Here is a 24,358-nt window from a genome sequence, read left to right as displayed (position 1 = left end):
CTTCATAAAACCAAAGAATGGTGATTAGAAAGAATATGGACTACACAGCTGATAACTTCAGATCTGGCCCCCACTCCACCCTTGCATTTCCCCCGACAATTCTATGTGAGCTTGATAATAATCCCTTCTAGTTCTCAGGATGATCCTAAGCAAGCAAGTACTTTTCTATTTTTTTAGGCTCCAGCATTTAAACTATACTCTAGAACCAATCCTCTACAATCAGTTCTAGGACTTGTGCTAGCCTTAAAAACAAATACTAGGGGTGCCTGGATGGCACAGTTGGTTAAGCATCCAACTCTTGGTTTTGGCTCAGGTCATGATCTCAGGGTCTTGAGATCAACCCGTGTCAGGCTCCGCACTTAACATGGAGTCTGCTTAAGATTCTCTCTTCCTCCTCTCTTCCCCCTCCCATTCATGTTCTCTAAAATAAATAAATCTTCAAAAAACAATCCACAAAAAAAACAAATACTAGTTTATAAATTGAGCATTCATCGTATGCCCAGCACTATACAAACTGCACTTATTAATACACTTAATCTTCACAATGGCCTTGCAACACTGTTATTATATCCATTACAAATATGGAGGTCAAGACAGTGAAGCTGAGACAGATTTTGAACTCAGGACATCTGGATTTGGAGCCCCTATGATTATATATAGTTCCTCGGTGCAAACACATCCCCTCCCACCCTGCTTTACTCCTCAACTACCAGTCCATTTCTTTTTCCTTTTTTATAGCACACTTCTTCAAAGAATAATAAATGCTTTCTTATCACATTTCTATCCTTAATCCATTTTAATTTGATTTATACCCACCCCTCATGAATAACCTTATGGGAACTACTGAACAGGAACTTCAAATTTTAATCCTATTTATTTCATCCCTCAAGTTCTTGCTTATTTTTCCCCCACAATATAAATGGGCACTGCTCAAGTCTCAATTTTAATTTTAAGCCATTAATCCTCTTGCCCTCTTATACCTGAAGAATCTTAAGCCAAGCTTTTAAAATATCACACATCTGTTCTCCCAATTCACAAGTTCATGGAACTACTGTCCAAGTTGTAGGCAGAATTTCCTACTGTCTAGTGGACTTCTCCCCTAGTTTAATTTTTTGTTGACATATCAATATTGATATTGACATATCAATAAAATGTCAAGTACTATTCTTTTATGTTTACTTTTTTCCATATGTGGTTTTCATTCACATTTCATGTCCCTGGATTAGACTCACAACGGTATCTTACTTAGAGTCTCCAGTCTCCAATATGGCTTATTAATAACTGAATGCTTGTCACTCTCTAAACATGATATATATTTTATCACATCTGCTCATGCTCTTTTTTTTTATTCATAACCAAATCAAATGGCCTTTGGCCCATTAAACCCTCCCAACTTCTCCTTCAGATAATGAATCTCATCATGCATTTCATTATGCTCAAATACCACACCAACTCTATTACAGATTTCACTTTGCCTCACATTAGAGCTATTCATTTGTTTGCTGCCTCCACCAGATTGTAAACCAGATTACAGAACAGAAACCCTGTAATTCTTCTGAATTCTGGCAGTGCCTAAGATAGTGCTAAAATGAATGCTGAATAATTCAATAAATGAATTAACCAGGATGCCACTGAGGTGAGGCAGAATCCTATCAGGGATATGAAATACTCATGCAATTACTTAACAAGGGTATCAGAAATATCTAGGAAGTGGGGCATAGAGAAAAGGTAGAAGAATAGTATCTTTAATCTGAAATCAAGATCAACAGGGAAAATAAAGTATAGAAGATAAAAGGGAAGCTAAACATGAAGTTAGAAAGAACTCAGAGGGGAAAAGATCAAAAAAGGGAGAATCCAAATGAGATTTCCTATATGTTTTCTAGGTGTATCTTTAGAGGAAGTAGTGAAAATCTTCTGCCTAATTTTTACCTGCTTTAGATAGAGGCACATTTTATACTGTGGTCACGAACACAGTTATTCTTCTGTTAATTATAGAAACAACAGTAACATACTTCAGAAAGGTTTTTCTGTGGTTTAGCCATACAATGTAACTGTCAACTCTTAAAAACCAACACTTTTTCATTTGAAAATCTAGAGTCTGATTTAATTTAAACCTACCTTTTATATCCAAAGGCTAAAATTGATTACTAGCCTGAAAAATATAAACAATAACACTAGGATAAATTCAAATATCTGACAGACTATCTTGAAAATGAAGGTGAATAAAATTTCTTAAAACTATAGCCGAGAATAATACAATGGGTGAACCTAACAGATTAGTTCAAGCAAAAGCTATGTGATCGTCCATTAAGAACTTTATATGAAATTTTTACCTCGGATAGTTAAAAGGCAATCTATGAATAACATTTTAGTCCTACAAGAATAAGCTTATACTATTTGAGAATGCTAGCAAATAAGTAAATATGCACCAACATGAAAATGTTATTTCTTCTAATGTTCATATCACATCTGTGGCCTGTTATACCTCCAAAGCATGCAACTACTACCAACACCTTTCCCTTGCCAAGAAAACAAAAATAATTCCAGATTTAAGATACATTCATTCAAATATTATTTTAAAAGGGCACAAAGAGTTAAACTCTCTAAAGGTTATTGTTTCAAGTTAATTTTTGACTTAGAAGTTAAAATTTTATCCACTGACAGGTATTTAAAATAAACAATTCTATTTCAGCTCATTACTTATTTTCTAAAGTAAACATTTTAAAGACTGAGAAATATTTTTAAAATTTAGCCACAGCAAAATGGAGGATAGGTCAATAATCCAAAGAATTCAACATCATTTTCTAATAATACATAAGAGAAGTTTCAACTCAACTTCTATAGTTTCTTCTTATATGTTAAAATAGAAATAAATGAGAAAGCCGAAGTTATGGAACAGTGAGTTAGTACAAGTATTTTCATAGGACTTCTGACCAAAAGTATAATTTCTACTGAACATGATAAAATACTGCTTTTCTAATTATATGGCTTTTAAAATTTTTTTTAATGTTTTATGGCATTCAGTGATACACTCTAAAAATCTATGTAGTTTAATATTTCTAGGAAATATTTCTAAAATGTTTGTGTACTTGTAAATTTAGTTTTTGTTGGACAATGACTCACAAATGTGTAACAGATGAATTATTCAGTCTGATTTTATGACCATAATTTTCTTTGCTATAATGCAGTCTTATAATGGGATATTATAGATTAGGCTTTTGCAAAAATTAGGATTTTGGTTTTTAAGTTTTAATGTACATTTTGTGAAAACAAAGATACAAATTCAGTTTACTATATTTTGGTTTGCAACATATATATATATATATACATATATATATATATTTTGTATTCAATTTTGAAGGGACATATGAACAATACCCTTGGTTTTGCAATCATAAAATAATCAGGTTAAACATGGAATGGGCTGGGCAACAAAAAACAATGTCTTAGCAACAGAAAATACCTTAGTATATGCGGGAAAAAGGAAATTAGTATATGGGGGGAAATTAGTATATGGGGGAAAATTAAAATTATAGCACTTACATATTGACTACATGTATAACACTGTTCTATTATTAGCTCCAGGGAGAAAAGGAGACAGGCTAAAAGGCCCAGCTAATCTGTAGTATATTTTATTCAATTGTTTGTTAGGAGCATGAACTTTGGAGCCAGACTGCCAGAATGCCTAACTATCTCAGCCACTCACTAATTATGGGACTATGAGCAAACTGCTTATCTTTTTGTGTCCCACGTCCCAAATCTATGAAGTGGGGGACAATAAGAATAACTTCTTTTAGGGATAATGTAAGGATTAACTCATAATGGCTAAGAATGATACAGGCACTTAATACATAGCCAAGAAATGGCTAGTGATTAGTATCCATATGTATCAGACAAACTTTTGGTTCCAGGCATTGAGACAATTTCATTCTAAGCCATGTATTTTGTTTTTTGCTACAAAATATATGAAATAAAGAACTGTAGCAATTAAGGTGGCACCTAAGTAACTCCTTTCAAACTAGTAATTTTCTAAGTATTTATTCCTATCACAGGAATGACCCCTAAAGACAGTGCAGTCAAATTTTTATAGGCAAAACAAATAGTGGTAGAAAAAACAGCTAATTCCTTCCACCAACACCAATCATCTAAAAGACCCCACTTTTTACAAACTGGTATAGTGTACCCTTAAAACTCATTTCTACCAGTGTTTCTTTTTAGGAAAGTCTACTTAATGGCCTACGTATCACAATAACTAACTGAAAATAGCCTTATAAAATACTGAGAAATACTTGAAAATACCAAGTGATAATTTTGTTCTTCCTAATCTCTGTGGACACTGAATGGTTCAGTAGAAAAACAAGTAAGAATTTCCAAATGATATTCAACTTGGAAGATACTGAAACAGCTTAAATTTACTAAATACCTAATAATGAATGTTTTATTTTCTAAAAATACACACATGGGAAAACATAGGTATCACTTAAATATAAGAAAATAATATGAGTACTGCTCTATTAGCTCACTGCTACCTACTAATTAAGTTCGAATTAGTCTAGCTTTGCAGTTTCCTCACCAATCTACTGAAATAGCATACAGTAAGACAGCAATGTTTCACAAAAGATGTTTGTTTTTACTGCACATCCCACAGAATATTTAAAAAGTATAAATAGACTACAAATACACATGAATACAAGGAAAAACACCACCTGAGGTATTTTAATCCTTTGAGAAAACAACTCACACTGATCTGTAGATCATTTTTTCTCACACTTAGCTACAAGAGAGGAGAGATTTATTTCTATTGGTATTTAGTAAGGAAATACTACTGCTTTCTTTATTTTAGGAGGATGAATTCCTTCCTGAGAGAAACATACTAAATTTTAATTAACTTTGTTTAGTCCCTTATCTACCACCCATTCCCTTTTTTGGACCACTAAGTAAGACCAAAATAAAAAATAATTATTACATTAATAAACAAAACTACTCACCTCTGGACTAAAGTCACTATCTCAAATCACTCTGGGGCTACCAGAACCTGAAGGCAACCTACAGTCTATAAAGTTTAAAGGAGTACTAGGAAGAATCTAGGCTGTACCAATTCACATACTGGTTTAAATAATTAATAAAAAAAAAAAAAAAAAAAAAAAAAAAAAAAACAAAGCTGGGCATCAATTTCTTCCAGGAAAAACCAACAAATAAATCCAACAAATAAATGCAACAATTTAACTGTCCTGTACAAATTGTATTACAAAGTAAATAGACCTAGTTGATGAAGGAAAACTCTTTTAAAGATTTTCAACTAACTAATGTAAAGATATATGTGAATTAGGGGGGAAAGGCAACATTCGCAACTCCCAAATGAAATAAATTAAGGCACAAATCATTGGTGGATACTTAAACCATAAGTAGAAAAATACAATGGAAGGATCAGAATGTCACCACCTGAACCACAATCCATCTTAAAGCATCACTAAACATGGGATAACCAGATGTTTTATGAAACACAAGAATACCTATGAAGTATTCTTGCTGAAAAATATGAATAAATAACAGAACCTAAATCTAATGAAGCTTTTGGAGCTAAATTCTGGTTTACATAAAAAATGCCAATGGACGGAGGAACAGGTTACGATGACACTACAAAGAACAGCCACACCAATCAAGACTAAAGGATTTTTTCTCAAAATAACTAGGTTTCTTCATTAAGTCAGTGGAACTGAGGGTGAAGATGGAGAGGACTACCACAGATTAACAGTCTTAGAAGAAATAACAACCAAATGCTATCTATGGCCCTTGAGAAGATCCTATTCTGAACAAATCAACTCTTAAAATACATTTTTTTGAGACAACTGGGGAAATTGAAGATGGATTGGGTATTTAATGACATTAAGAAATCACTGTCAAATTTGATGGGTATGATAATCATATTATGGTTTGATAAGAAAATGTCACTATTTTAAAGATATTATGATGATGTTTGAGATGACATGACATGATGTCAAGGATGTGCTTCAAAATACAATAGAAAAAATGAACAGATGAAACAAGTGTAGAAACTACTAAATCAAGATGATGAGAATGTGGGATTCACTATATTGCTATATAATGACTGAACTCTGACAGTAGAAACTTTTTAAAAAATTACCATGATAACCCACTCAAAAGTAACAAGTGTCAGAAATCACTTAAAAATAGCTTTCAAAGAAAATTTCAAAGCTTATTTGTTAATTTTATGTATCATGAACACATAGAAAAAAATAAATTCAAATTATCAGCTAAACAATTAATCAGAACAATTATACAAAGATATATTTATTTGGCATGAATAAAACGTAGAAGTATAAAATACTGTTGAATAGCTATTAAGAAGTTTCTTTTGAGAACACTCTTAACTTTGCTAAAAAGCTAAAACTTAGGATCTAAAAATTACAAACTTCTCAATAGCAGTAATTATCAATTCACATTACATAGTAAAACCATCTTGAGATCTTAAAAAACTACAAACTCCTAGGAGACTCTATTCAAGATTCTCAAGTCTAGGGTAGGGCCTGGTGATTTCTGTGTGCAGAAAAACCTAAGACACTATTAAATGAAACTACAGATTTGCCTTTACGAACAAAGGTTTATTATACTTTCTCCATTATCAATTATTTTAAGGTCAACATATATCTCATAAAAAACTTGTTTAGCCTTTCTGTTAAGGCCATAAGATGGCTGACTGCTACTTTATTCAACTCAAAATGCACAGAAAGCTTTAATATAAGTATCCTTGTATATATTATCTTCCCTAATTTTTAAAAGGTAGACAACATGATCATGAAAAATTATTTCTAGAAATTTTTTCTAAAAGTGAGCCACCCCTTAATAAATTAACTACACTTCTTAAACATGATAAAATGATCATAGTAACAATGTCTCAATTTATAAATCTCAAGAATTTTTATCATCTTGTTCTATGAAGTAGAATATGTGAATAATTAATACTCTGCCAGGTTTTGATTATGTATTTAGATGTCAGATTTCCAATTAATTACAAAGCCCTCAGTCTTCCTTCCTGGAAAAAATTCTATTTTCTGAGACACTGTAATCCTTAGTTACCAAAAGAAAAAAGAGAAGCTAAGTATAAAAGCTAGTCTTAATAAAATCACTGTGTAAAATAAACCAATTAAAATGTATTATTGTATTGATTCCAAATTCAGTCAAGTTCTTAGATATAAAAATTATACAAGGAAAAGTGAATCCCCCTAAATATTTGCAGAAAAGAAGCATCACTTAAGTACTTGTGTTCTTATACAATCTTTGAAACAAAGGAAGATCTATTATTTCATTTTGAACAAGTACTGAGGAAGACTCAGCAGGAAATGGATCCCATCGATACTAGGGAGTTGTATGCTGAAGTCACCTGACTTATTAAATTTCACTGGAGGCAAATAAGCATAGAGAAGATTTAGTTACCATTCCAGAAAACATGACTTCACTAAGGTAATACTGGATGTTACTATAAAGGGTGTTTGAAAACTACTTTAAAAGGCAAAACATAGATGGTTCCTTTTATAAAGATGACAATATCCAAAAATGTATGGGGAAAAAAGTTAACTTCATGTTCCATAAATGGATATTTTTGGATTGAGATAAATTATTAAAAAATAATTTTTCTATAAACTGGCTAGTCTTAAATATTGTAATATCAAGTTGGAGACTCAGCTTATACTAAGTATGAATACCCTTAATACACACTTTACATGTATTGTACATCCCAACAGAAAGAACCTAAACAACCAATACAGAGACTTGGAAAATGTCTAATAAGCACTTAAAAATTCTAAGTTGGCTCATAAAATAATAAAGATTAAAACAATTTGACACATTCCTATTCCTATCTAATTAATATCCTAGCAAATCCAAAAAATAATAGTCAATGCTGGTAAACAAGAAAGTGGAATAGCCAGTCTCATATACCATTCATATTAGTTTAGTATCATCTTTCTAGAAATAAATTTGCAGTAAGAATCAGGAGTCTCTAACATTTTCTTTGATCCAATAAATCTAGCTCTAGAAATCTAGTCTCAGGAAATAATCTGAAAGATAAAAATGTTATTCACAGGGTGTTTGCCACAATGCCATGTTTATTTTAAAAAGTATGGAAGTAAGTTAAATGTCCAATAAAGGTACTTTCAAAAGTACTACAAATCCACTAGCATGCTAGACAGCTATTAAATTTTTTAAAAATTCTTACTAAAATAGTAATTACAATAAAACATAATAAAGAACTGCACATAGTAATTTTAATTTTGTACAAAAATATGTTTTTACACAGAAAATGAAAAAAATTGTTACCTCTTGTAAATTATCAAAACTACCAAAGTCCATACTATCATTTGATTTTTGAAACTTTCAACTCATCTAACATTCAAAAACTATCTGAGGATACTTAATATAAAAACCAAATTATAATAAGATGCAAAACCATTAAAACATATAAACAATAAAGTCATTTAGTAAAAAAAAAAAGGTGTTCACATATCTTCACTTTCAACTTTCTTATCAAGCAGAGTGAAGAAATAAAGATATACTGAAATATTTAAAATAGAAGATGAAGACAAATTTATAAGTAGTGGGCAACTTTCCTCATATGCTTTTAATGCAAAAAATGCAGAACACTTGAAAAATGAATAATAAAAGTATAGAGGAAGATAAAATTATGCCAGGGACTCGTGATCTTTAATGAGAAAGACATTTCATTATTACTTAAAAGAAATTTCACTGGGGCCATGAGGTTACAAGGAAGAGTGATGAATTCCCTAGAAGAATCAGGTGACTTCTAACCAGGACTCCACCCAGAATCCACACACACACAGACATGACTATACCCAAATGGGCAAAATGCACAACTCCTCTGAGTCCAAGGAAGTGACTGTTAAGGTCTGTGCTTGATGGTAACTGGAATTTCTTGATATTCTATACTTAAGTTGTTTAATGAGCTGCAGGTGAATTTTTGAACTTCTCAGAAACTGTATGTAAAATCTTTATGTTACCTATTTTGTGTTAAGGATTAAATAATGTATCTGATCTAGTAGGACTGCTGTGCCTAGCAGAATGCCTAGGACCTGGGAATTATTCAATAAATGTAGATTTTTTTTTCTCTATAAAATAATTTCTATCAGTAAATAATTTAAGAATCTACAGTAATAACTATAACCTTGTATCACTCATTGTCTCACTCTTAACTTTCCCTTTAAAAATGGCACATTATGAAACAGTCAACTTAACAAGCCAAGCTGAGGAAATAAAGGTTTAAACTAAGCCCACACAGTGATAAGAGAATTGTCAGAAAAGAATGTTATTAACCTAAAGAATCTTTAAAATCATGATAAACAATTATGGCTTGTGCTAGATGTATTAGAAAATTAGAATTAAAGGGTAAATTTAATTAGAATTAAATTATTAGAAAATTAGAATTAAAGGGTAAATTTTGTATAACCAGAATTAATTTCAAATATCAATTGCTTCTCTTGTGTATAGTATAAGGTGTCTCTGTTAATGGATTTATCACTTACATTACTACATATTTATAATGGATAGTTCAAGTGTTACATATCTACAAAAATATATATCTACTTGCAAGAATTACTTCATTATAATACACTTTTTCTTTTTCTGAGGGGCATAAACTAAACTCTAAGAGCTAGTTTATAACTCATTAATCTTGGGTTCCATATGGACAGGAATGCTGATTTAAAGATAATCTTACACATATATAAGAAATCAATTTCCCAAACACAGCAAATAGAACTGTAAAATTGCATCTTAAGTTATAGATCACTTCACTCATTTTTTTTTGCAAAATAACACTTTCCCTTATTTTTTCTTCATCTTGACTCCATCTACCAGTAGTTGCAAATTTTTGCATTGTTTTTCTTCTGTGAGGTAAGTCAAATCCATCGCAGAATGAGGTGAAAAATAAATGAATAAGAAAAAACATAAATGCCAAAATAAATTTAATAGAAAATTCTTCCTAGTTTACATTGTTTTTTAAGAGACACGCTATAATATATTGAAAAAAATCCATATGACCACTTCCGTTACGTGTTTTGCCTCTTCACTTTTCACTGTTTCTATGCAGTGCTAAATTATAACATTCAGATTAGCCCTGAAGAATATGCACAAGGACTCTAAACCTGGGCTTAGAACCTAGACAGTGTGACATCAAATTTAACATGAAATAACAACTCTACAGTATAGTATCTCTTCATTAGAGCTTTTCTTCTCTTATCTTGGGAAAGAACATGAGGACGGTGAAAGGAATACAGCTGACAGAATTTTCATAACACTTTAGGTTTTTCTCCCAACAGCATTGAAATGCTCCTTATCTTAAAAAAAAAAAAAAAGTAAAACCTAACACAATTTCTTAAATTCCAAAATGGGGTATTCGTTATACTTACTGGGAGTTTAACAGGCACCTTTCCACGTGGCAAAATGGGAGAAAAGTGGTATAGACAATAAAAATCATACCTAAGAGGGATGTCTCCTTGGCAAATGCTGCAGCAATAGCTGGGTCCAATGCAGGCTGTCCATCCCCAGATGGAAGATCAGGTCGAGTATAATCCCTACTTTTATCATTGTTGTATTTTACATTCAAATTCACAAGTTTGGAAAAATCAATCCTTAGGGTACAGCAAGCATTATAAATATTCTGACCATCTAGGGCCTGTAAAAGTGAATAAAGTATATCAGCAGTCTTAAGGAATGAAAATTAATAAGAAACAGGACTTCGACAACAAAACCCAGCAATGAAGACCTGCATATAAAAGACACCAGGAAAGGGATCACATATTATACATTATTATTTGTTATCCCAGTTGTACATGTATTTGTTTCCACAAATACTATCTTTTTAAAATAGAAAATGCTACTTAAATCTAAAATACAACCAGTTAAATATATATGCTAATGCTTTTAATTCAAAAAAATCTGCAAATAATTCAATTTAAAAAAATAAACAAGGATTACAAATATAGTCAGTCCTGCCAAAAGTCATACAATAATAGCCTGAATAATACTTTAATTTTATTATACATACACATTTTTTGCTGGATGGTAGTACTTAGAAGAATTGGTGTAATTTTAGAACATAACTTTTGTTTGAGGTCACATTTTATGAAGTGCCTCAAGCCAAATAAGTATCACTATAATGTATAGTAGTAATGCAAACACTATTATTTCCTTAACTTGAGGTGTTGAACCTGGATCCAAATAGATTGTTGAATTAGAAAATGCAACATTATCCCAGGAAAGCCCAGGAATAGAGTGCAAGCTCTAAATCTAAAAGCCTACACTCAAATCAGGTCATCTACTTAACCTCTTTGAATCTCAGGATCTTTCTTAATCTGGAAAACAGAGAAGATAATGGCTGCCAGGATCCTCACAAGAGTACCTTGAGGATTAAATAAAAGATCACATATGTGAAAGTACAATGTGAGTTATAATTGCTGCTGCTATGATTATTATGAGTTTTTTTTTCCTGGTACTATATAATCACCATTTCTATTCCAGCTGGATAAAAGGCTAGAACAAACTAAGGAACAAGGGAATATATTGTTAATTTTTTATTAGAAGAAGAAACATTTACTGTATAAAATAATGGTTCAGAAATGAAAACTATGTTTACCTCTATAAATCACTGTAAAAGTGACAGTTCTTCTGATAATACATCAATAGACTTAAGCCTGATGTTTATACAGACCAAAATCCATTAGGTATGTAAAGCTAGAACTATATGATTTTAATAGTAGACCAACATGTTTTTGCATGACCTTTTTAGAAATGGGACTGAAATATACATGAACCTTAGGATAAATTCAAGAGATTGTTGAATTTTCCCTTCCAACCCTCACTACTAATACCTCCACTGTTAGTCTTTTTCTGAGCTGTTCTTCTCTTATAAAGCAAAATGCTAGGGGGCAAAATTTTCCAATTAACTGAAAATAACTGCCAAAAATTTTAACCAGTGTATAAAAAGAATTTCATTGACTCTATCACTCAAGCTGCCTTTACGTAGCAGTGGTACCCAGAGCTTTCAAAAACAGAGTACTGAGCTGCCATCCCCAAAGATTATGATTTCTTAGTTCAGGATACTGAAGAGTCCCAATGTTTTTTGTTTTTTTTAACAAGCAATCTACATGACAAGAACCTAGGTGGGCTCTAGACCACAGTCAGAAGAAAACTATAAATTCTCTTAAACCTAAAGGTACACTTTGCCAGCTAACTGAATTCCAAGTGCTTAAGATGTATTTTTCATCTCCCACTCATATGGAACTGTCACTAAAAGATGAGACGGTAGGCTTGAGATTCTCTTTCTAAACTTGTATTCTTTGCCCATAATTATATATAACTTCTATTGTTTTAACAAGCATAAAAATGTAGCAACTGAACTACAAAGTTTAGAACCAACTCATTCCATAACATACTGAGATATATAAGGATAACTGTAAAATGGGAAGAGATTTGTAACATAGCAGATGCTGGGAGAGTTGTGACATGAGAGGAAAGTTCTAATACCAACAATGTGCCATATATTGTGTTGTGTTCTAGGAATACAGCAGAGAAAAAAGACAAGGTACCCACTTTTATGTGACTTACAGTAAAACCTGGAAATACAGACATCTAACAAATACAAATTTGATTTGTGGTAGTGAGAACTAAGAAAGGAAGAGATATAATGTAGATGGAAGTTTATGGAAGACCTCTCTGAGACCTGCAAACCTGAAAGACAGGAAAAGTTGGGACATAAAAAGACAAAGAGAAAGCAGTAGAAGCAAATGGAACATCCAGCTGTTAAGCCTGAGAAATCAGAGAAAATGCTGCACATGAAAGCTATTTTTAAAAAGTCCAATATAGTAAAAGGCAAGAAAAGCTGTGGACTGATTAAATTTTGTAAGCCACGTTAAGGACAGCACTTTATACTAAGGACAAAAGTCAGTCACTGAAGGGCACTGAGAATGGAAGTTATAGGACTTTAAGTTGAGATCATTCTTAGTACTCTGGAAAAACAGGAGTGGGGGAAGAAGTCAAAGTTGTGAGCTGAGTGAGAAGGCCACTGAAGTAAGGATTTAAGAGATGATGGCTTGGATTGGTGCTTTACTCAAGCTGTGATTCATGGCCTAGCAGCCGAAACCTATCTGGCTAAAGATAAGGAGTCTATGTCAGAATCTGTATCAATATCACACTAAACACATTATAGCTAGAAGTATGTTGACTTGTATTTTGGCAAAAGCTCCTGGTAACATCAGAGACCAGCACTCTGAGTAACACGTGGCTTAGACCAGGGTGGTGGCGAGCCGGGAGACAAAAGGATAGGTATGACAGAAATTAAGGATGAGAATCAGTAAGATTTGTTGATAGACTGAAAATAAATAAATAAATAAACAAATGGAATAAAAGTGTTTTCTGGCTTGTTACTGATGTGAAATTTGGTACCCTGAGACTTACTACCACAGTGAACAACACAGAGGCAGGGTTTTTTTGGGGGGAAGAAGCGAGGTAAGGGGGTGGCCAGGGAAGTTAAGTTACAGGAGTTAAACTAAACACACTAATTTGGAAGGTTCCTGATGGTCCATTAATTTCCTAGTCTGGGTCTCTTAGAAAGGATCTGATGCTAGAGAGTCACGTGGACACTGTCAGAGTCACAAAGGTGTAATTCAGCGGTGAAAACAGATTAAGTCCCCCCTGCGGAAGGGAAAGGATATAATAAGATATAGTCAGAGATGTAAAATATAATCTAAGCGAGAAGAGTTAGAGACCAGGAGAAGAGATGATTTTAAGAGAATGGCTCAGAGTCAAATGTTACCTAGAGAATGGGGACAATAAGGATTGAATAATACTGTTGAGATTTAGCACTGTGGCAATCACTGGTGACAGTAGGAAGAACAATTTGGGTAAAGGAGGGTCAAAACCAATATGCAAGAGGTAGAGGAAATAAAAAGGAGGTAAGTATAAACAGCAAACAAAGGGCCTATTTAGTAAATCTGGCTATAAATGACAAGAGAGAAGAATAGGGGAATAGCTGGAGAGTTATGTGGAGTTCAGGGTAAATTCACATACAATGAGAGATTTAAGGATGTTTGAAATACTGGTGAGAAATAGCCAACAGAGAGGAAAATATGAGAAAGAGTGGATGACAGTGCAAAGTCTCTTGGAGGGCAGAAAAGGACAGGATGGGGTGTTTACTGATCTTAGAAATAGCTATGCCTTTTAATAGAAGAGAAAGATAGGTGTGGTATGAGTAGATTTTGTGAGAAAAGCTGATGGGAGTGTCCACCTATTTTTCCTAAGAAGCAGGAGGCAAGGTCCTAAGGGGGAGTAAGGAGAGACTTGGTGGAATGAGAATTTTCTGATACAGTCACTGTGAAAAATGGGACAGCATGCTGACTGGAGAAACAGGGTAAGATTTTTTCAAGTAGAGAGCTTAGTCTAGTTGTAGTTGAAGATGATGAATTTCGACCGGTAACAATTGCTAGATTATAGGATATTCTCTAGTATACTCAATATACAGGCATGAAGAAAGATTACTACAGTCAGGTGTCAGGGTTATAAAATAATGGGGCAAGTTTGGGAAATAAACTTTTTTCCTTCTCTAATAATAGTGAAATGAAGTTAAGATACCAAAATAGTTCATTAATAATTAATACTAAATAATTACCTGCTCTCTTGGAATTGCAATTATACACCTTTGTGGAAAAGACCTGAGTAAGTGTATTCAATATTCACAAATACCTGATGCTTATTATCTGTACATAGAAGATTGGTTAAATAAAACTTCAAGTGTCTGATTTAAGATTATTAAAAGATAATCTTTTGTCATGATTATAGATTATTTCAGATGAAACACACACATAAACTACTTTCCCCTTGAATTATAGCCAAAATATAGTGTAATTTCAAATCAAATTCCATTTCATTGGTCTTTTACCAAATACTCTTCCCTCTGCACCAGAAGAGGTGATAAAAAAAATATTTCACATTAAGGAAATGCACTATATTTAAATATGTTGTCATGGTGGGGGAAAAAAAAATGCCATAAAGATCATGGCTTCTAGATTTTCTCTGCTACTGACCAAACCTCATACCACATGGATTTTGGCTACTCTCTAAATATAAAATATCTCCAAAGTTGGAGGGCTGGGACATGTAAAGAGAAATCATTATTTTTGGAAAAAAGAATTCCAAATGTTAATGTGTGCCTGAAAAGGAAAATATAGAAGATTAGGTAATGTAATTTAAGAACCAGTAAGTAGCAACATATTGGAGAAAAACAGGCTGAAAATATGTCTACCTCAAATAATTTACCTCTTTAAGTTCTAGTTTTTACCTCTTTAAATATTAGCCTCCCCTTGTAACACAGGAAAAATTCCTGTTCTATTTACAACATAAAATATCAGAAATATCAGAAAAAAATGAGAGAACAGCACTTGCTAAACCATTTCAATTATGCCAATATTAACAGTACAGACTTTGTGCTACTTGAAGCTATATCAGCTCCCCAAATGAGATTCTGAGGATGGAAACACAATGAAACAATCAAAAATGGTCTAAGTTCCATTTAATCAATCTATCTTAATCTAGAGGAAGCACTGAAGTATTACACAGCATAATTGGTTTAAAGTAAGAGTAAAAGGGAGAAAAAGAGTCAAGATGGAAGGTAAGTAAAGACAGTTGATGTAATGGTTTAATAATGAATATGTAATGGTTTAACAACAGAATAATAATTACAATGAAATAATATGACCCAAGAACTTAAAGAACTAGATACAAGGCAGATTTAAATATGATACACAAACTTAAGATTAAGGCATTTAGAAGCAAAGATAGGATATGTAGTTTTCAAGGGTGGCCATAATATGAGAACATACTTTACTTCTTTTAATAGTTTCTTACCCTCCATATATAACAATAAAAATATAAAGGATGTAAATAAGAAGTAGCCTAGGAACCTATTTTAAAAAGCTGTCTTTTTAAAACAATCTTCAAAAAGAATATTAAATATACTGTAGTCTTACATAAACTGAGAGCCCATCATAACATCTGAGCCACATGTGTGATGATATATTTTAGCCAAACTCTCTTGACAGCTAAATTACTCTGAAACTCCCACTGGAAAACACTTAAAATCTTTACTGGTGTGCATGTACAATTTAATCCTGCTATATCCTCAAGAGCTTAAAACTTTGGACCTAAGTCAAACAAAAAATGCAAAATAATAAAAGTATGTATAGATAACTACACATACCATTATCCTTAAAAAGAAACACTTCTTTAAGCTTTCCTAATAGTATCTAAATGACACCAATTTGTGCCATCATAATGCTATAAGGTATTGCCAAGTTATGTCAGTATTATTAATGTTAGCTATGTGTGTGTGTGTGTGTGTCTATCTGCCACTGAAAAATATAGCTATATCCAAAAGAAAAAAGAAATGCTCCAGACTTACTAGTTTTGCTTGTTGAGCATTTACTGGATCACCATACTGAAGAAGAGCTTGAAACTGGTTATTTTTTGTAAATGTGATTATCTTCAATACAGCACCAAACTTAGAAAATATCTGTTAAAAACATTAAAATCAAAGTATTATTTACCTACTGTACATTATTGCTCCAGTTCATAGGTAAACATGAAAATTAAGTTAAACTTACTTGGTGAAGAACATCAAGTGTTACAGGGTAGTACATATTGTCAATAATTATTCTAAGCACTGGACTCTGGGCTGGAGTCACTGCACTCTCACTAACTGTGGTGCCACTAAGAGGAGTATTTGCTGTCTGGACAGCTGTCACAGCTTGAAGAACTGCTTGAGCACGCTGAAAATTGAAAGATAAACAAGTTAGAAACACACTCAGTATTTCCACTTAAACTCTGCTGTATGTTATACTACTAGCTCATTTCTTTTCTAGAACATATACAGAGTAAACGAAATTTAATAGTCACTCAATAAATAATTCTGAGCATCTAACATGAGCCAGGTACCACCTGTTTATAATTCAAGTATTCTACTAGTATTTACTTCAAAGCAATTATCTAGGGTTTGGGACCTATACTGAACAAGCAAAGACAGGCAATGTAATTTATTTTCAAAAGAGAATACAGTTGGGCCGATTCACATAATCAAAAAATCTTTTAAATAGGAAATTTTAGAGAATAAAACTTCAACCTAACATTATTCACTCCATAAAAAAGGCACATGGTAAACCTCAGCAAGATTACTAGATTACCAAAAAAAACTCCCATAAAGCTTATTATTTTTAATACAATCTTTAAGGAGGAATACATATTACCATAACTTCTAAGATACTATTAAATTAAACCAGGAGAGATGTACTACTGTTAAGACACCTCTTAATTTCTGATTTTTTTTTAATTTATGAGATTTTAATATGTGAAAAAAAATACAGAACAGAGTATTACTACTGTGACAGATTCCATTAAAAAGAAAATAATTTTTCTATCTGGAGTCAAAAAACCTACATAAAGACAAATAATTGTTAAGTAACAATGACAAATACTGTTATATCGCTGTAGAGTTTAAAAAAGCTTGAAAGAGATGAACAGAAATATCAACTGAACACCTTGATAAAAGAAAAGGAAGGAGAACACAAAAGAATTAGGCCAACACTTATAAGAATAAACAAAAATAGTCAGTGCTCCCTCTAGCAGCATATTTGCTATGGCGGTAAACATTCTGCAATATATGTGTATCAAATCAACACATTATATATCTTAAATTATACAAAATATTTATTATATCTCAATAAAGTTGGAAACAAAAAATAGTTCAATGAATTATCACATAACCAGGAGATCACAGAGTTTGGAATTCAAAGGACCACATGCCTATATGGTTAAATCTCACTATTTAAATGCTAATGAAATAATATGGCCTATAAACTTCTATACTGGCTAACGTGACTCAAAGTATCTTAAGTAATGTACTGCAATATTACTTCTTTCATTAGTAAACCATGTCCTTGGATATATTTATGTTACTATAAGCAAAGAAATATCACAATATAGGAAAATACTAACATCTCTTTCAAATAATGGAATGTCTTTTTAAAATAGGAATCACATGATCATGATATATTATCCAAATGGTACAAATGGTTAAGTTTCCTCTGCAACCCTATCATCCTAGCTGCTTTCCCAAACGCATTCCTCACCAATATTATCATGGGTATCCTTCCAGAGATACCATCTACACACACAAGCATATATGTATCTAGTCTGTATAAGTACATAGGTGTATGTCTACAACATACATTCTTCCCCAATACTATTCACTTTTCTCCATCTTCTTTTATAGCTTAATAATTAGGTTCTCCATTAACAAATAACTTTCTGTATTTTTTTAGTTGATGAAACAGTGCTTGCCAACCTAAGTTTTAATTAAACCTAGTGAACCATTACATACACACATAAAAGGACACAAATCAGAAGGGTATAAGCTCAATAAAACATCACAGGTTGGACAGATCTATGAAATGACTAGATAAAAAACAGAACATTATCAAAGTTCCAAAAGCTACATTCATGTTTTCTCTCAGTTATATAAATTGTATCATAGAATACATATGATGTGTTCTACTTAGTTTTGGCATTTTTGTTTTTTGCTTTTTGGGGGGGGTTGGCTTCTTTCAGTAAATATTACTTTCATGATGTGCATTCATGTTTTGCAGGTACCAGCAGCTTGGTCATTTTTTTGTATTCTAACAAATTCCAATGAATAAATATGCCACAGCATATTCCGCTGCTGAACATATGAATCATTTCTATCTTTGCATTAGTGTTCCATGAATTTTCTCATACAGATCTTTTGATGAACATACAATGTGTTTTCTCAGGTATGTAACTAGGAGTAGATTTACTGAGTCAAAGAATACATGTATATGCTCACCTTCACTACATATGTCAAGTATTTAAACATCATTCTATGAACTTACATTCCCACACGTATAAACAAAAGTTCTAGCTTCTCTACCTTGTTACCAACACTCGGCATCACTCATCTCATCAATCTGATGGTACATGGTAGTATCTCACTGTGATTTTAATTTGCGTTGAAGTTCCTTAATGCAAACCTAAACTACTCTTTATAGATCAAAAGATAGCCTTCTGGAGGAAACTAAAGTGAGACGTGAAGATGTGTAGCAGCTGGTCATGTGAAGTGTGTGTTGGAAAACTAATACAAAAGCAGGCAGGCCATAATATTCCAGGCAAAGTAACATCACAGAAACACAGTGGCTGGAAATAAGATTGGAAATAAGAGAAAGCATGCAAGGTTTACAATTACTTTTGGGTAGAAGCATAGGCAAATATATAGCAAATAAAACAGAAATAGTAGCCACCTCTTCTGAGGCCCTTTATCATGAACATGAAAAGAATCTGCTGCAGGATAGTAACCTAAGTCAGATTTGTTAGACAGGGAGAGAGATAATGAGAAAGGGAGGAAGGAAAGGAAGAGAAGGGAGGTACTAGGGAGAAAGAATTCAAGAGGGGAAAGTAAAAAAATAGATCAGTAAGAGAGCTATTAAAACAATATAGCCAAGAGGCGACTGTGTGTGTCTGAGCTATTCAAGTAACAAGAAAGATGATGAAAACTAGGCAGACATTTAAAAAGAGTATACTGAAAAGACTTAGTAATCTGATGAATGATCACAGAAGAATTCATTGTTGACTCATATTCATTTGCCTCTATTATGAATGCCCATGAAAATGCCTATAAATGAAGTGATGGGTATGAAAGAGTACACTGATCATGATGAACAATGAGTAATGTATAAAATTGTTGAACCACGATACTGTACACCTAAAACTAGTATAACCCCATATAGTAACTATACTGGAATTTTAAAAACTTAATAAAAAATGCCTGTAAATCAATACAAAATGGAATAAACCCAAATACTGAATAGAGAGAACGTCATCATTGGCTGAGCACACTTTCATCAAATTCCTGGAATACGCAAAATTAATAGAAAGGAATCACACAGAAGACATAGTGAACACATAGCAAACAGGGTTTGCACTGACAGCCACATGAATCATACTAGTAGAATACTTGAATTATAAACAGGTGGTACCTGGCTCATGGCAGAGAAACTGGGATAGTTACGGGGAGGGGGTGGGATAAAAGGGTTAAAGTAAAGTCAGCCTAATGAACAAATAATTAAACTCCTCTTCCTCCCCTCCCCCATCATCTCTTTTAACCATTAAAAAACAAAAATAACAAAATGCTCCCGTAAAGAAAGAGGAATTCTAAAGAGTTCTATTGGCCCAGGCCTTTCTGGGGAATCCCAGCTTAGTATCCAAACTCATTACTTAACCTGAAGGAAAGCATACCAGTATAACCAGTAAAACCTAATTCTGAAATATGAATAGACTACTGGGGGAGGAAGGGCAGACAGATGGATACACGATAAACGTAACAGCTAACAGTGAAGGAAATTCAGTAATTTACACATAGTGAAGTATTTTTTTTAATACTGTTAATTAGGGGCACCTGGGTGGCTCAGGTCATGATCTCAGTGGTCCTGGGATTGAGCTTGGAATCAGGCTCCTTGCTCAGCAGGGAGTCTGCATCTCCCTCTGCACACCCACCCCCCACTCCGCCTTCTCCCTCTCAAATAAATAAATAAAATCTTTTTTTTTTTAAAGTATTTTTTTAACTAATAAATAAATAATAAAACAAAGCACTGTTAATTCGAATCCTTAAAGAACTATGAAATCATAAAACATGATGAACTGCAACATAAAAAAAATGATCAGAAAAGATTAAAGGGCTTCTGAAAACTAAATATATGGCTGCAAAACCAAGTTTTTTTGTTTGTTTTTTCTTCCCCCCAACAGAAGCAACTTCGCATTGATCATTCCCTATATCTACCTGGAATAACCTAGACCAGAATAAGTACATTTACTTCCTAACCACTTTTAAGTTTGTTACTCAAATGTCCCTTCTTCATGGGGCTTTCACTGTTTATCCTATTTAAGATCATAAATAAAGATGCCTTATCTTTATCCTTTTCATGTTCCTTGCATTGGAAGCTTTTAAAATGAGAATGCCTTCATGAATTACTTTACTAAAAATACTAATATATAAAATAAAATTGATATATAAATACCATTTTAAATTCTAAGTAAAATGAAGACAGAGTATTTTCTTTTAGAATATTTCCAATGTAAATTTTTGGAAGTACAATTTCTGGTTCAAAAGTAATAAAAATTAACAGCAAATTAAAACAAAGAAAAAAACAGCAGAAAATTTAGTCTTATCTTCAGATAGAAAGTTTTAAATGCTTATTTACATATAAACTATCAAAATGATCTTGAAAGATCACTTTTTATGATGGTTAAAAATCTATGAGGAATTATTAGTCCATGACATTTTCTGTAAGACAAAGAGTAAGACATACTTTAGATTTTACTGAAACAGAAAAGATATAATTAGCTAAAAACTATATTAAAAGAGCTAGTTTTTCCTTCCCTGTGATGCTCTGTATTTAGGTATAAACCCATTCCTATATTACTTTTTTTAAATATTGATTTTAAATAATTAGTATCTTCTACATCACATTTTTAAGAAATACATCAATATATTTATATACTCTCAATTCTTACATTCCCTCCCCAAGGAAAACCATTAACAGACCTTCAATAAAAATATTTCCATGAGAAACCTGAGTCCTATAAAAAGTTATAAAATAACTAAAGGCATTAAACATCATACTTTAAAGTCTAAGCAGCAGACTTCTACAGTTTATGTTAATAGTGGCCCAATCTCATAAACAGTTTCTATAGAGCAATCTGAACTTGCAACATGAAAATGAACATTCTGACCAGAACCTTAAGACTTTGAAAAAATATTTAACTAATTCATCAGGAACCAATTTAGAACATGAAAATAATAGACTGTACATACTTTTTGTAAATTAACATAATATTTAATATTTAGGGACATACTGCAAGAGAATATCTTAAAAATAATAAGAAAATACCCATAATTACATCTTTCTGTTATAAGTTTGAGATTCTTAATATGTCCGTTTTATTTATGTACCTACACATACTTACTTGGTTTAATGTATTATCTGTTTTTAGTTCTTTGTGATTGGAGTACTGGATATAAATTGGTTGGTTACGGAGATGAGGTGTCACAGCAGAATAGTAATTAACCATAGTAATAGCTGCTTCCTCTGTTGCTAGTTCCAAAAATGCCTGTAAAATAAAGAGGAAAAATTGGAATACTATGAATTATATTCAAGTAAACCTCAATACCTGTGTAATCTATTCAGCTAATGAGAAAAATCAGTATCTAGAGTATAACCTTCCCAGTTACATTTAGACACCCAAATAAGTTATCTTTAGTTATCTTTATTTTCCATACACCACAAATGTGACAAACAAAAGCTAGCGAAAATAAAATCCAAACATTTTTCAGTATCAGAATTTTACCATTCCGATACTAGAGAACACAAAAAGGGATTTCAAAGTCATTTTTAAAGCAGTATAACTCAGAAAAGGGAAAAAATTGAAAATTAAATATAAGATTAGTGACATTAATTATATTTAAATGAATGTTGAATTTCATAATTTCTTTTAAATGGTATCACTAGAAATTTTAAAACCAACTCTCATTTTTAATATGTCTGCATCTTTCTGCCACAGGTACATTTATTCAATGAAGAATACCTAGGATTAGTGACTATTTTCTTCTAATGCTATCAGATAAATATTTCCATCTGATAAACTTAAAGGATAAGATGCTACTAGTGCCCCCACTAGTTTGTGTTATTACAAAGTAGAGCCACAATAAAAGAAATCCTTCATTTGTATTTTTCACAATCTCATTATAACAATCCAAAAGTGAATTCAAAAGGCAAAATGTGAAAACTACATTGGCTCATTTTGGCTCCCTAGCATTAGTTTCTCAAATAGCATTACCAGGAAAAATCAAAATAAGACTTCTGTTATGTTCTTTTAGAAAAGTTAAGACCTACTATATTCTATCCTTTTATTAGGAATTAGCTAATTCCCTCATACAGGGTAGTTTGGGGCTTAACATTTTACAGAACCTAAAAGAATCATTACCTGATTTTTTCCTTTCAGCATAAGGATATTGGTCACCTTACCAAAAGGTAAGCCCAAAGCAATAACTTCAGTTTCTGTCACTTCACCAGGTAATTTTCGAATATGAAGTACACGAGAAGGAGCACCATCCATTTTATCTTCTCCTTTAAATTTTTTGCTATCATTACCATTGGCTGAAAGACATTTTAAAAAGTTTTTATTAATTTTCCTCATTTTGCATTAAAAACCCACACAAAACAAAGTTTAAAAAAGAACTTAAGAACATAGCTGAGTAAACCTGAATATTTCCTAAAAATTCAAAAGCCAGGCTTCCAAAGAAATAGAGAAAATCATATTCACCAATTACTATTAAATAAAATTACATTATCAATTAAGATAACTATTAGGTAAATGTTTCTGAACAAAACAGTTTCTGGTACTGTCACAGATAACAAATGATAAGTAAAAATATTAAAATGCAATTTCATAAAGAAATTGTCCAATGGCTAAAGAACACAATTATCTTATAATTTAATCATTTTATTACCTACTAACAGAAATGGAAAAAAAAAAGTTAAACTTCTGACCTGGCAAAAATTAAGGAGGTTGTAATTTTACCTGGGAAAATTATAAATGGTTCAATTTAGAAAATATACTCAAAACTGGGAACAAAGAAGGCAATGCTGTAAAAATAATTATGCAGTCAATCCACAGGCTTACCTACAATAAGCCTCTCCTAATTTATTCATAATACCACTTAATCTACCTAAATATTTTGTCACTATCAACATCTATATTCTATGAAACACTCATGGACTTGATTAACTTTTTCTGTTACTCTGACCTTAAAGTAAACTGATACACTTTAATCAAAAAATTAGTTATCTGCCTTGATTCCAAAGCCTCACCAAAAATAAAAGTCCTACTAAAGACACAATAGAATAGGTGATGTTTTATGTAAAACCATTTGAAGACCTTGCAGTCTATCCACTATTCCTTATTAGTGGTTCCAAATGGTCTATGGACTAAAAGATGTTTCTGAAACTAAAACAAAGGATACTTAATAAGCTGAGAAATATACATGTACACTCCACTTGTGTATAACTTTACGTACTTCATGGTACTCCCCAAATCAAAACTACCCATAAACCTACGTGTGCTGTGTGTGTGTGTGCGCGCGTGTGTGTGCATGTATGTATATATACAACATCTATAAAATTCCAAGATCAATTTGATTTCTAAGTGT

At 32.2% G+C, this 24,358-nt stretch overlaps 1 protein-coding gene across 4 annotated transcripts in view; it reads right to left on the bottom strand.

Moving 5' to 3' along the window:
* Nucleotides 1-24,358, bottom strand: part of PTBP2 (polypyrimidine tract binding protein 2) — a 98,783-nt gene that overhangs the window by 15,421 nt on the left and 59,004 nt on the right. For all 4 annotated transcript variants that reach the window (XM_059375473.1, XM_059375470.1, XM_059375471.1 and 1 more), the window contains exons 4-8: nt 23,134-23,306; nt 22,117-22,260; nt 16,689-16,853; nt 16,487-16,597; nt 10,513-10,708 (exon numbers count right to left, since the gene is read on the bottom strand). In XM_059375473.1, the coding sequence (XP_059231456.1) occupies nt 10,513-10,708; nt 16,487-16,597; nt 16,689-16,853; nt 22,117-22,260; nt 23,134-23,306 (789 nt within the window). The remainder of the gene's footprint in view (nt 1-10,512; nt 10,709-16,486; nt 16,598-16,688; nt 16,854-22,116; nt 22,261-23,133; nt 23,307-24,358) is intronic.

Source organism: Mustela nigripes, chromosome 14, assembly GCF_022355385.1.
Source record: "Mustela nigripes isolate SB6536 chromosome 14, MUSNIG.SB6536, whole genome shotgun sequence".
Taxonomy (NCBI): Eukaryota; Metazoa; Chordata; class Mammalia; order Carnivora; family Mustelidae; genus Mustela; species Mustela nigripes.
Note: the sequence above shows the minus strand (reverse complement) of the source record. Positions and strands in the feature narration are given on the sequence as shown.